The following is a 13,668-nucleotide window of genomic DNA, read 5'->3' as shown; positions in this document are numbered from 1 at the left end:
TCTTGTTAATTTAGAAAAACAGGGCACAGTGTCCCATTTTGTTTATAATGAGCCTGCTGAAACTTGTATTTGGGGTTTATTGTCATGAGAGTGGACAAGTGTGTTTCTGGGTTTGAAAAACATGGGATCCTGTTTTGATTGGACACTCAATCTACTCACTGTTTGTATTGAATGACTGCCCAGCTTTGCTTCTTTGTGTGTTGCTCTGGAGTTTTTGCTAGATCTTGCTATTTTGACAAAAGACATTTTTTTCCTGAAAAATCAGCAGCGTAGAGTGCTGTCCTTACATCTCCTTTGAGGTGGTTTAAACTATTTCACACCTCAATTCATGGGACTCTGATGGCACACACATAACTGCCATGTGACTTAAACAGCTCACAAGTGGCCTTAATGACACCTCACGTGACTTTTAAGTGTGAATCATTCAAAGTAGTCTTCCTACTTGGGGCTCCCCACTAGTGACTAGACTGGTTAAATCCCTTGGTTGAGTGATGAAATGTCTTCAAGAATAAAACAGCAACACCAGCTGCCTGATTTAGGACTTCTTAATACTCCATTATTTGGATGACTGAGAATGTCTTACAAGGGGGGTTAACTTCTCCGAATACTGAGGGAAACATGTCAACCTGTCTTTCCCCAAATAATATATATAATAATATAAGTATTTCAGACTATTAGATTGTGGATACAACCAGCCAACATAACGTCCCTTCACAGGGAGTATATGTGCTCACCCTTAGGGATAAGATGAGGAGCTTAAACATCTGTAAAGGGCCAGGAGTGGACCTTCATATTGACAGAAACTGGCTCGGCTGGGCCTCTATTTTTAAAGTTAATATATTCTAATGTTGTTGATTGTTGTTGAACAGTGGAAAGAAGTCTCTGTGCACTGAACAGTGTATCTTTCTGCTGAGTAATTTGCAAGTATGTTATCTCAGGTTTTGGGCCTTACAGGCATATTGAAGTTGCTGAATGGTTTGTTCTAGAAGGCAGCTCAGGGAAAGAGGGATTACTATCGTCCAGGCTCAATATTGTGCTAGCTGATACCTGCGGGCTTTTTGCCTGCTGTCAACAGTAGATCATAATTAGCTCCCCAATGTCCAAAAATCACTTCTAATAGGCCGCTACACCAAAATGTATGGCTAGGCTTTTTGGGAATGTTCTAAACAATAACTGAATTTATTTTTGAAAGCAGGGACATGTCCAAGTCATTCCTCTGGCCATGTAAACGGTCGTGTCACTGTGCCTGACAACCTGATGAAGTTCTTCGCCAGTGTCAATTTTAAGTATCTAGTTATGGTCTAAATGCTGTTGAATACATGCATTTTTTTTATACACATCTTAAGAAACACTGAATATGGTATTTTTACATAATATAGTACGATAGTATGCAGCGCCAAAGCTAAATCATTAGCATGAGTCTTTCGTCAAACCCAATATAGCGTAAAATTACACTTTTATGCCCTGGCGCTATCTAAGGAATGCTCAAAGATAAAGATAATAGTAAGGTCATACTTAAAGTGTGATGTGTGCATGTAGTCAAGACTCTTTCTAATCAAAAGTCACATCATATTTCTTTCTACCCCATCTCCCCACAGGTCCCCTCACTGTAGCATGGTCACAAGCAATCAACTCTGATTAGCAATGTTAGCAACGGGCAACGGACACAGGCATTCGCTCACACATTAGAAACCACACACATGTATGCACGCACGCACACACACACACATATGCATGCATGCACAAAATAACGTGCATGCATACACACAGTACAGCACAAGTGAAATGCCAGTGCCCTGGATGAATTTATGCTGAGGGAAGTGGATAGCTGAGCTCCGGTCGGAGAGGAGCTGGAACGTCTCACTGACATTTACACCTACTGACACACATCCAAAAATAAATGCTATATATATGGTGTTCTCCAAAAAGACATGAAACAAATATAACGATCAATAATTCAACATTTTCAACAAGATAAGGTTATGTAAGCAGACTGCTCATTCCCTGCATGCACACGGTTCATTCCATCATTGTAAACGGCATTGTACTGGCAACTTAAATAATGCATATTTTTGTGGAGTAATAATAGAAGCTGGTAATAACTTTTGGAGGAGCATCTCAGGGAACGGAATAAAAATCTCTAGTGCTTAATTAGTGTCTAACAGATGTAAAGTGCTATTTTTATTGAACTTTTTTTTTAGGACTAGTGCCATTTCATAAAATGGGCACAGGTTTAATTTGGAGGAAAAAAAAGAGAAAATGTGACAAATGAATGACAAATGCAATGCCATGCATAATTCTTTGGTACGGCATCATATCATGACTTTTTTTAGCTTTGATCATGAAAGACGTTTTTACCTAGAAAATACTGGTATGGGATGAAAATGAAATTTCAACTAATAAAAATGCCACAGCAACGACGACAAAAAAAAAGGTCCCATTTCTATTTTTATAGTCCCTCTCTGTAGCCATGCTTTTTCAGGTGCATTTATATCATAGTAAGGAGGGAATAGTATATCAAATACTCACTTTGATCTGACTTTGTAGGGGATGTTGGGCTTATCTTGTCTGTGGAGTGGTCATTTTCCTCATCCACGATGTAATCAAAATTTAAGATAAACATCATCACCATGCCCTCTTCATTTTTCACAGGGATTATGTGAATGTTACACTGGAAGTCAGACCCTGAAAGAGAAACAAAGTAGAATCATTCATTATCCTTTTGCCAGTCACCTCTAAAAGGGTAAGTCCAAAGATGTCTTTATTCAACCTAAATCTATAGAAAAAAAACAACCCCAAGTCATTTTAGCGGCCATTATATAGAATGTTAATTAAACAGAAATCTAAAAATGACTAACACCTCCCTCTGGTTTCACATAAATGTTGGGAAAACAGAGGAGAAGTTGAACCGATTTAAAGGTCAATGCCTGCATGTCAGAGCAAATGAAATAGTAGCGAGAGATAAAATAATTGAGCCCAGGGGTGGTTAAACAAAGTGTATTTGTGTCTGAGTTCCTGTGTGCTGCATGTGCCATATAGATGCACTACAAGTATTTTAATTAGCAAGACATAGGATGGAAAAGACTAAGCTTAGCAGGACTTGGACAAATGTAATGCGAGAGCCACAGCAGGGTGCAGACAGCAGGGTTTAGTCGAATAGATCAAACAGGCAGCACAGATTACAGCCAATTTAGAGAATTGCAATGTGCTCATAGGAACAATCACTCGAACCGAACATTGTGTGAGGTGGAGCAGAAACCAATCCGTGATCTAAACTTAGTCTTGAGCCCTGAATATACCAATTTATCAGCTGAACTGGTTATAGCTGAGCTATTGATGCCTGAGGGCACAACTGCCCGCCAATGAAACTAGCTACTCACTGGACCCTAAACAAGAACACAATAGCTCCTATACAACCAGCTTGACATACAATATTACAGTGACCATGTCTGGTGCGAGAGAAAGCTTTCTTGGAATTAATCAGCACACAATCAAAAACGACATTATATATATATTTCAAAAAGTAAAGTGTAATAGAGAGTATATATTTACAATATCTTTAGTGGTTTAAGTTATCTGATCTATGAAATTAACATATCTAATACTAACTGCAACTCTATATAGGCCCGTCTGTCCTTCTGTCTGTTGTGTTGCTCCTACTCACAGAGGACACATATTACCAGTGTTCCCTGTAATCTCTGCATGCCTCACAGACACCCTGCCAGCAGCATTCATTAGCAGTAGACTTGCTGTCTGACTAAATATAACAATCTCGGTCTGCCTCAACATGCCAGAGTTCTGTTGGAAGGATTTCCGCATCAAATCACAGAAGTGATGCTGCATTGTCACCACTGACAATATGATAATGTCATTTCAGGACAATGGAAAAAGTAAAAAATGAACAGTATTTGAGAAAACAGGTAGAATTCAATGTTTCAACAGTATCGTGTGAATTAATGTGAATACATAGTACAGCATGTGTATGTGCTGTATGTGGATATTAAGTCCAGCAGGTCTATGCTCCATACATCTTGTCATGGGCGCCTGGTTAAGTTATGCTGTTAAGTAGAAGAGCAGTGCTTAGAGAGATGGATAGCTGGGATCCAATCCCCTTTTCATAAAAAGCACTTTCCTGCATTTCCCAGAAATCCTTCACTTAATTCTACATTGTCCCGTATACAGTATAAAAAGGAGCCCTTTTGACTTTGATCTGTTTGAATTAACAATGTGCTCATTTTTCAGAGTGAGTGAGAGATTTATTCAGTATCGACTTTTAATTATCTGATAAAGGCTGCAGGAAATAATATTGTTAGTGATAAATCCTTAAAACCGTCCCTTGATAAATGTTCGCTCAATGATGTTATTTTTGGGGCATTTTTCCTTTATTTAAAATTGGAGAGGCGACAGTAAATTAGGGAATGGCATGCAACAACGGTTCCCGGCAGGAATTGAGATTAGTTTTGAGTACAAGTTTACACAAACAACATTGCATATTTACTGTATTTCTAATGTCATATTTCTAACCACATATTCTTTGCTTTTCAACCAGAATGTGCAAATGACATATTTCCCAACATATGTTGTTGTTAATAAAGTTAACAACAACATTTGGCAAAGTTGTCCAGTGTTGCGTCACTGGAAAACTAAAGGAGATACAGTATATCAGTGAACGAATGGGTGGACGAAATAGCCAAATTCTTCCTCTATGAGAGATTACGTCATAAACTGATGGATCGGCAACATAATTGCATGAAAATATGACACCCTTTTGTTACTGTAACTTGATGTGTTCCACCCTTTTCAATTAATTAAAAACATTAATGATGTCTTTGTTTCCTGCTCTTGTCTTGTCTAAGGGGGGAGTTTGATTCCAGAAGGGGGTCCTGGTTGTCCTTTTTTCGGGTGAGGTGCTTCAACTCTAAATAACACAGGGAACTCTTCAATTTTCTGAATTGAGCAATAACCCATGCATTGCATATTCATTTCTTAACTTTACTGAATGCAGCCCTGAGCATAGAAAAATTTAAAAAAATGTTGTGAATGAAATGCTGCAAAAAATATGAAATAATAAGCTCCTAAATCACCCATCTGAAAAACGAGATAATAGGAATACACTATGCGAATATTTGTATTACATGATTACAGCGATCTAGTGTACATATAACTGTGCTCTGTGTACAGCCAAGATGGTAAATTCAGCAGACATATTTCTGGGCTAGAGTTTACCTTACCAGATGGGAAAACAATGGTCATGCTTAAAGGCTAAGCCAAGGGGGTCCCCTCTCATCTGGTCTCCTGCTGAATGTCACCTCTACCAAAAATGGATCAAAGGAAAGGCTTCTTTATAACTGCTATGTTATATTAGCAGACTGTGCAGCGCAAAATCTGATTATGTTCTCACCACTACATTATTTATGACTTTGTAAACTTCTTGCGAATAAAACAAGGAGTGCTTTTCTTTCCTCCAGCTAAAATCCGTGGTGGTATGTCATATGACCAGCAGAGCTATTCATGACCTGAAGAAAGACAGTCCCAGCCATTGACTGTGGGAACAACTGTGTTATTCATCTTATTTTTTACTTCCAACAAAGTTCAAGAGCCTAATGATATTTTGGTGGGAAAATAATGTAAACCCAAAGCTTTTACTTTTTTCCCCCTATTTTTCATTGTCCTTATTGTCCTTATGTCCTTATTCCATTAGTATTACTAACTGAGATCCATAACATTCCATGATGACTTCAAAATGATTGATGGTGATTCAAAATATTGTTATTGACATGTACATCAAGACTTATGAGAGCCTCAACCAAATGTCATTGCCTAACATTATGTTATGATACAATTAAACCAACCTATGCATTTCAAGTCAAGCCATACAATACTATGTGAATAAAAACAGATGGAATGGATCCTATCTGTGATGCTACCTCCTGTTGACTGACTAACTGCCTTGGCAGACATAACTTTTCAGCTAGAGCAGCATGTTGAACAAAACTCATGAGAAGCTATGGTCTTTTTCCAATTCATAGGGAAATTACAATTGTAAAAGAAGCTATGTACTGTATAATGTACGACTATGACCACAACATGTACTGGAGATATAAACCATCATGAATCATAGTGCATTTCAAACGCAGTCTTGTTACTTAAAGTTGTACCACCTTACCCGTAAAAGGGGCGTATCAGGGCCCCCTTTTGGAACCAGAGCTTGTCTGCAGGAGGTCTGGTGGCCGGGCCTTAACACGAAGTGCTCGCCCGGGCACAGCCCAAAAAATCGACATGGAGTCGCCACCCTGTGGGCCCACAACTCGCAACGATAGGCATTGACCAAAACCTAGGTGTGCCGACCCCTGGCATTGCAGACTGGCTCTAGGGATGTGGAACGTCACCTCTCTGTTGGGGATAGTACTGGAGCTGGTGCAGGAGGTGGAGCTATATAAACTAGGTAAAGTTGGGCTCACCTCCGCATAGCACTTTATCTAAAACCAAACTCCTGGAGAGAGGCTGGACTCTGGCCTTTTCTGGAGTTGCCCAGGCTGAGAGGTGACTTAAGTCACTGCCCCAAGTGAGGGAGTTCTAGTATCTTGGGGTCTTGTTCACAAGTGAGGGTAAAATGGAGCAAGAGATGGACACGTGGTTCTGTGTGGCAATTTACCAGTCAATCTATGTTCTGTCCTTTACATATATGCGCATAAAGACAATGTACAACAGGTTCTGAGCATAGAATTGATAAGATATGGATGTAGTCTCCATGATGTCAACCATAGGTTTCTGAAGAGGTGTTGTGAAGCTCAAAGCTCTCCAGCCGTCGCCATCTTGGCAGTGACGACACAGCCTAACTAAAAATGGGAAAAGAGCTGGATCATTGATACAGCAGAAGAGACAGCTAGCGACCTGAGATGGCACCCACCTATTACTCAAAAGGGCAAAGCCCTTAATTATGCCTAATTTAAACCTTAATGAAATTCAAACAGGTGAGTTAGATAAAAAATCCTCCCCTGTATAGTTGATATGAACAGAGATATTAGCTTTAGACATGCAAACCGAAATCTGGGGTGAAGGTGGGAGCAGTCCTGGACCAGTGGACTGTTGTTAAGTCGAGGTCGGACTGTAGTGTTTTTATATGCATTTCATGTCTTCATTAGGGTGTTTACAGTGGTCATTTACATTTAAAAGGGTTGCAAATCTGGTTTAAAAAAAATTGTAGCACACCATAGTCAGTTTTAATCAAATAAAATGTAAATTCCCGACAACAAAATTGTGGCTAGTAAAAATGCTGAGTGGCTAGTAAAACCACCAGCCACAGTGTTTTTTGATGAAAAGCCCTGAACATGCTGTATTTAACATCAAATGTTTGTCTATTTCTTCTGTCCCCGGTAACTTTGTTTTGTGTTGTAACTCTGTTGTGTTCTGTACAACGTGTGATATTTCTACATGTGTCTACAATATGTCTTTTCAAATTGGTGAATTGTTTTATTTGTTTGCAGCGCTCTATTTCCCTAAATGTGACATATGTCTTGTCCAATTGGTGATGGTGATGGAGTGTTTCGTCCATGTGCATGTGCTTTTAACTCTATCTCCACTGTACCATCTAAAAAGCTCTTTGGAATCCTCTCTCAACCTTTACATTCGACAAGATTAATTTCTGACCCCATTATATGTATACATGTGAGCTGTAGCGTACACTATGTGTGCCACTGAAAACTACTGAACATTTGGGTTTCAGGCTATCCAACCTTGCTCTTCTACATCAGTCAACAAGACAACATAATATCTTTCAAACTTGGCCATAGCTGCTGGACATGGTTAACATCATTATATAGTAGAGCAATTTGTACTGGCGAGTGAAATTAATTCCCTGACCTTTAGGTAGAGTGTTACCCTGTGAGCCAAGAAATGTTATTACCACCTGCTTGAATGAATGTACAGTGTATTAAGACTAGCTCCCTTTTCATGGTGGAAATTTCATTACTGTAGATTCTATTTCCATCATCAATTATTTAAACATTGCTGCTTAATCAAGTGATCCTTTGGACATTCTCACAATAATGACTCACAGGTCGAACAGAGTTGTGGTGAACCTGTTAGATGTCTTAAAGATAAATAAATACGTACAGTAGAACTGGTTTTATTCATGTAGAAGTGCCACTATACATTTTTTTAATCTTATTTCAAAAAGAGAAGCTCTGTTTTAAACCCTGTTATTCAATTCATGTTTTGAGGTTTCATATTAATCTGCATCAGCTGATCTGCTTTAGGGAAAAACATGACTAATATTGTTGAGCGCTGATTTTTGTCTTTGCATCTTTCTACCAAACTACTATCCACAACTGGAGCTTTTAAACAGTACAGCCGCAGACTACTGCCTGGTTGTACGTCTTGTATAATGAAATCTGACATGTTTCCTGTTTAGGGCTATTCTGCTTAAGCCAATACGCAACGTTACTGGGGCATAGCCAATCGGCAGTAGGGCATGTAGGGAGAGGCCATGCAAGCTAACCCTTTGTTTAGAGTCCTTGGGCCTCGTGGCAACATCTCGCCTCAGCGAGAGTGCTGTAAGCTACACAGCATGGCCTAATTTCATCTTCAATCAGTGTCTCAAAAGCCATCAGGGATAACTGGCAGCTCCGGCTCAAACTACATTTTATTTGTGTTTACATTTATCAATTCATGATGTATCGCTCTGTGATCTTTTATTCTGTTTAATTTGGCGCAAATGTTGGCGGATCGAATGCAATGGATGCTAAAATAAAATGTAAGTTGGCAAACAGTGACTGATTAAGAGAAAAACACAGATGGTATGGAGAGGAATATTAGATTACCACCTCCAGTAGAAGCATCCCAGGAGCTAAAGATAGCCCGTGGATGAACATTCCTGTCCAATGCAAAGTTAAACCTGTACTCATATGGTGTTCATTGCTCCATCTGCTCCTCCTTGCTACCAATATACCTGTTTCACATCGTAATTAAAACGTAATTAAGCAATGGCAGCAAACCATCCATTAAAATAAATATGCAAATGTATCTCTAATAACACCATATCCATGTCATCCCTTTGAAATGAGTATAAATTATAGCTTGTTATCTACACTTTCCATTGCTCAAAGATGGAAATCGCCACTGGGCTTTTTTTAATTTGCAACATCTAGCTGGACAAGCTGATTTTAATCTACCAGATGAAACATGATGAGGAAAGCTCTGTATGTGTTTCACCTCATACTGCGAGACACCAAAGAGGGCTGAGCGTGATGAAAAATGGATGTGTTCTTTTGAAGCGTGGTTACCCAAGAGTCCTGCAGAACACCTAGTGCACTGTAGGCACCCCTGCCACTAAACCCTCAGCAGGGGTACACGGCCCTTCAGTCCCCTCAGTGGGGAGTCACCTATGAAACCCTGCACCCACGCATACCACATGTCCCAGATCATTCAGCACGGTTAGCTGAGCTGCCACTGTTATATAGCAATTAGCCATTTAACTTCTCTCTGCACGGTGTCAGCTTCCTTTTGTTAAGACTCATTCAGGTACAAAGTATTATTACACCCTCTGGTATAGGATAGCTTTACAAAGCCATCAAGGGAAAGCATTTATCTCATTGATTATGTATCATCGCTGGAGGAGGACTGTGTCTGTGGTATCTTCTCTCACAACCCGTCTTGGTTGTTCACATAGAGGGGAACACAAAATGAAATTGTCCTCATGCTGAAGGCCTTTGCTGCGCTCCCACGGTCCCCATTGTTCCACTACTTTTTAATATTTAAGCATGTAAGCAGCTTAACTTTTTGCCTTTTCAGTGAGAAAAGACAAAGCTTTGTTGCTCCTGATGTCACACGGCTTCCTCAAATCTCAAAACTTATTATTTTCCCACTGTAGTTATTGATGGGAGAGGAAAAACAAACTACACTATGTCCTTTTGGAATTACTCAAAAGACTAAAGCATTTAGGCATGTCTATAGATCATAATTCAGCGAGTGTTTAGAGTGACTGTATCCTCTGTAAAATCAGGGAGAAATAGAACAGGGAATAGTGGTAACATATCTGAGCTGATTTTTTATTTTATTTTTAAACATGCCTGTGTGATTTGGGACGTACAGTAGGTGCATGGAAAATGGAAGGGGTTTAATACAAGGGATTAAGTGATTTGCATGAGGACTGATAATTTGAAATACAGTTAGGAGAGGAGACACGAAATACATCCGCTTTCAACCCGTCAGCTTCAATTCGTAGAGCGACTTGAATCAATATGGCCATCCCTCTCAAGGATGACATGAATCTTTCATTCCCACATAGCAGTGGGAGCATGCAGATTGTGTCCCTCCAAACCAGTGTAATGCATTTACCCTGTAAGCTGCTCATTCCCAGTCACTGCACTGTCAGCCTTGACATCTATATTCATGAGCACACACGCTCACTGTAAATTCCTCTGAGGAGTATTAAGAGTTGTGTCTTGAAGCTGCGATGCACACCGGGGAGGATTGTGAAGAGACAGAGCAACGATTATGTCGGAAAGGTTTTCTGTAGCTCTCATCCGCCACAATTTAAACATTACATGCACATGATGCTTCGATTGAGTACAGCATATGCGTGTAAGATGGGAGACTAAATGAAGTTGCTTGAAAATCCTACTTGTCAAAAACCAAGCTGCTCATGCCCTCACAAACAGACCCTGGAGTGTTTTGTGTAATTGTCTTGCAGGTTTCTGAAACAATCTATTTTAGCAGTGTAGCAGCTGGCTCTTGGTTTCTTCCTGATTAGCAAAAAACAAACAAAAAAACACATCAAACCCAAAGTAGTACATGGCAGCTGATGGCAGATCAAACATGTATCCATGGCCTAGAATCTAACCTAACTCACAATTAAAAATTAAAGCCCTGGCTCCTTATGATTAAATAAAATATTACGTCTCTTATTTTCTAGCTTAGACTCCTCATATACTGCTGTATATGATACATATTGTATCATATACAATATGACTTGGAAGTTATCTCAGAGAACAAAATATGAGTTAACAATAACACGCATACAAACACAAATGTTGGCCTGTGTTGGTGCAAACGCTGGCACAAAATTAAAATTAAAAAAGCTCTATAAAGTGATGCTCTATAAGAGGAGTTCTTTTGGATTGACTCTGTACAGCTATGTCAGGTTGACCATAAAAACCTCATGTGAGAGCATAGCAGGGGGTGGTCAGTCCTGGGATTTATGCCACTGAGCGGTAACATCGTATTAATACTCTCTGACTCAGGATTGCTATCTCACCAGTGCACCATTCATGCTGACACTAGGATTGGCCAAAAAGGAATGACAAACACCGGTCTAGCATTAAAAGGAGAGCATGTTTTATGCAAAACTGGCAATGCTGTAGTCTACCACATGTACAGCAATTTACAGATTATAGGATTGATCCGCTGTCTACTAAGGCTGCTGTACACCTTTGCTGCAAACCACAACATGGCTAAGTGCGTCATGGAGCTCAAATACACTGTGAATGTGTTCAAATTTGAAAAGTGTTAAGCCGATGTATTTTCGATAAATTTAGAGAACATCGTGAACTTTACAGGACAGCAGGTGAGCTCTGTCTCACTACCACCATCCCTCACTCTGTCCATCAAAGCACAAAAGCTGTGGATCACTTGACATCGCACCTACTGCTTCATGCTATACGTTCAATGCAAAACTAAGAGATCCACACACCATCATTTTGGCAGCCAGACTTTACTACCGTTGTGTTTTTACACATTTGGACATGGAGCTTTTGCATATTATACACCTCTTCTGTAATGCATATAACGAAACTAATTTTTCACACCACAACTATTTTCTAATGTGTTATTGTTTAAAGGTGGATGTTATATGCATCACATGATGTTTTCTGTTTGGATGATATGTTGATTATTTGCTCTACAAGGTCATTATTTTCAAATCCGTATTCATAAACCTGCTGATGTATGAGGAGGATCAAAGTTAGTCTATATGTATCGGTTTACTTTCACCAAATACGACATGAATACTTCTGGCTTAAATTTACACAAGGAGTTATTTTAGAGCCAACTGTCAACCCCTTTTTCCTCTATCAGGGGTAATGTCTGAATCTGAAACACATCTTGTAACTGACTCTGGCTGGTTGGTAACAGGCTGACAGGCCACATCAGGGAGTGATGGACATAGTGAGGAGCTGCAGCAGGTGCTTTCTCAGGAGCAACACGGAACAAAAGACTTTACGGGTATTCTGCGACAGCGACACTGTCGTATCAGGTTACTTACTCACCATCCTTACGGTAGTAGGTGATCTCCACCTTGCGCTCCTCGGACCCAAACACAGCCTGGGCCACCTGGCTTATGGCCTCCTTGTCCGTCAGGTTGCCGTGGAGGAAGTCGCAGGTGCATGGCTTCTGCATGATGTCCGGTCTCGAGAAGCCCGTCATCTCACAGAAACCGTCGTTGCAGTATATAATTGCACAGTTCTCCACCCTGGCGTTGGCTATCACAAATTTCCGGTCTGCATGGAATAAAAAGTATGCAATGAGTACTGCTGTGGTAAATCTGACCTCAGAGCAACATGGGGTCAGCTAACATATAAAAGCAATTAGCAATGAAGTTGATTAGGTTCACTGTCACTGTATAGAAAAAAAGCAATGATGATTTTGTTCAGCAAATCTCATACAACTCAACATTCAGCCAAGTCTTTGGTTTGCATTCCACATGAAAGAAAGTCTGCCAACAAATTAAATGCTTTTATCCCCATAAAAAACATTTTTATTCCCATAAAATGTTTTTAATGGGAATAATTATTTCTTAACAAAATGGCCTTACATGTTTTCATTCATCATTTCTACCTTAAGGTTAATTTGTTAAAATATATTTGTTGTAGTATATCAGGTAATATTAATTGTAAATCAAGAAGATACTTACTCTCACCCTCGAATTTCCGAATAATCATTCCAAGGAATGTGTTTTGTGGCGCAACGTGACCTCTTCTCACAGGCATGTTGACAAAAAGAATATCCCACGATCTCCAGTAAAAAGCGCCTTTACAAGTAAATCCCAAAGTTACAGATGTTGGCTCTTTGTGACGTTCTCTTTACCAGAGACCATGCTCGACGCGAGCACTCTCTCCACCTAGAATTTACCTTCCCACTTCTCCGAGGAGTTCTTTAGCCCGCTTGTATGCCGGAGCATGTGAATGCCTCCTCGCCGAAACGCACGGAATCGGGGAGGATTGCTCTAGTTATATTCTGTTCGCAAAGCATTTCGCGTTGAGGATGGATGCGATCCTGACGTCCTCTGTGGTGCTCTGCTGGGCGCATACAGCGGGCTGTGGCTGATATGCCGAGGGGAGTGACGTTGCTCCCATGGGACTTAGTTCCCTCCACCTCGGGTAAAGATAAACCCCAGCCTCGTGCACCGAGACCAAGCATTATCGGAATATACGCGTTTATTAAGTAATTTATGCCATACAATTTAGTAATTTAGCGCTGCCTTAACAAACACGTATCATTTCATTTAGCGCACTTTCAGTGCACAGAGATAAAGTACACTGTGTTCTTGTGGTTACATACTATAAAAGCTCTGCTTAGCCTGTAGCTAGCATATACTCTGGTGAATGTATTTAAAATGCGACGTTATATATCTACGCACGCGTTATGGTTTTTAAGCATTAAATATAGGCT

At 40.0% G+C, this 13,668-nt stretch overlaps 1 protein-coding gene across 1 annotated transcript in view; it reads right to left on the bottom strand.

Annotated features, from left to right (window-relative positions):
* Positions 1-12,986, bottom strand: part of kcnh7 (potassium voltage-gated channel subfamily H member 7) — a gene marked incomplete at both ends in the record, with an annotated part of 30,814 nt that extends 17,828 nt beyond the window's left edge. The window contains 3 exon segments of the mRNA XM_079170264.1: positions 2,530-2,685; positions 12,267-12,497; positions 12,911-12,986. Of these exon segments, the coding sequence (XP_079026390.1) occupies positions 2,530-2,685; positions 12,267-12,497; positions 12,911-12,986 (463 nt within the window).
* Positions 12,987-13,668: the final 682 nt, after the last annotated feature.

This window comes from Pholis gunnellus (assembly GCF_910591455.1).
Source record: "Pholis gunnellus genome assembly, chromosome: 12".
Lineage (NCBI taxonomy): Eukaryota > Metazoa > Chordata > Actinopteri > Perciformes > Pholidae > Pholis > Pholis gunnellus.
The sequence above is the reverse complement of the archived record's forward strand: the minus strand, read 5'-3'. Positions and strand labels throughout refer to the sequence as shown.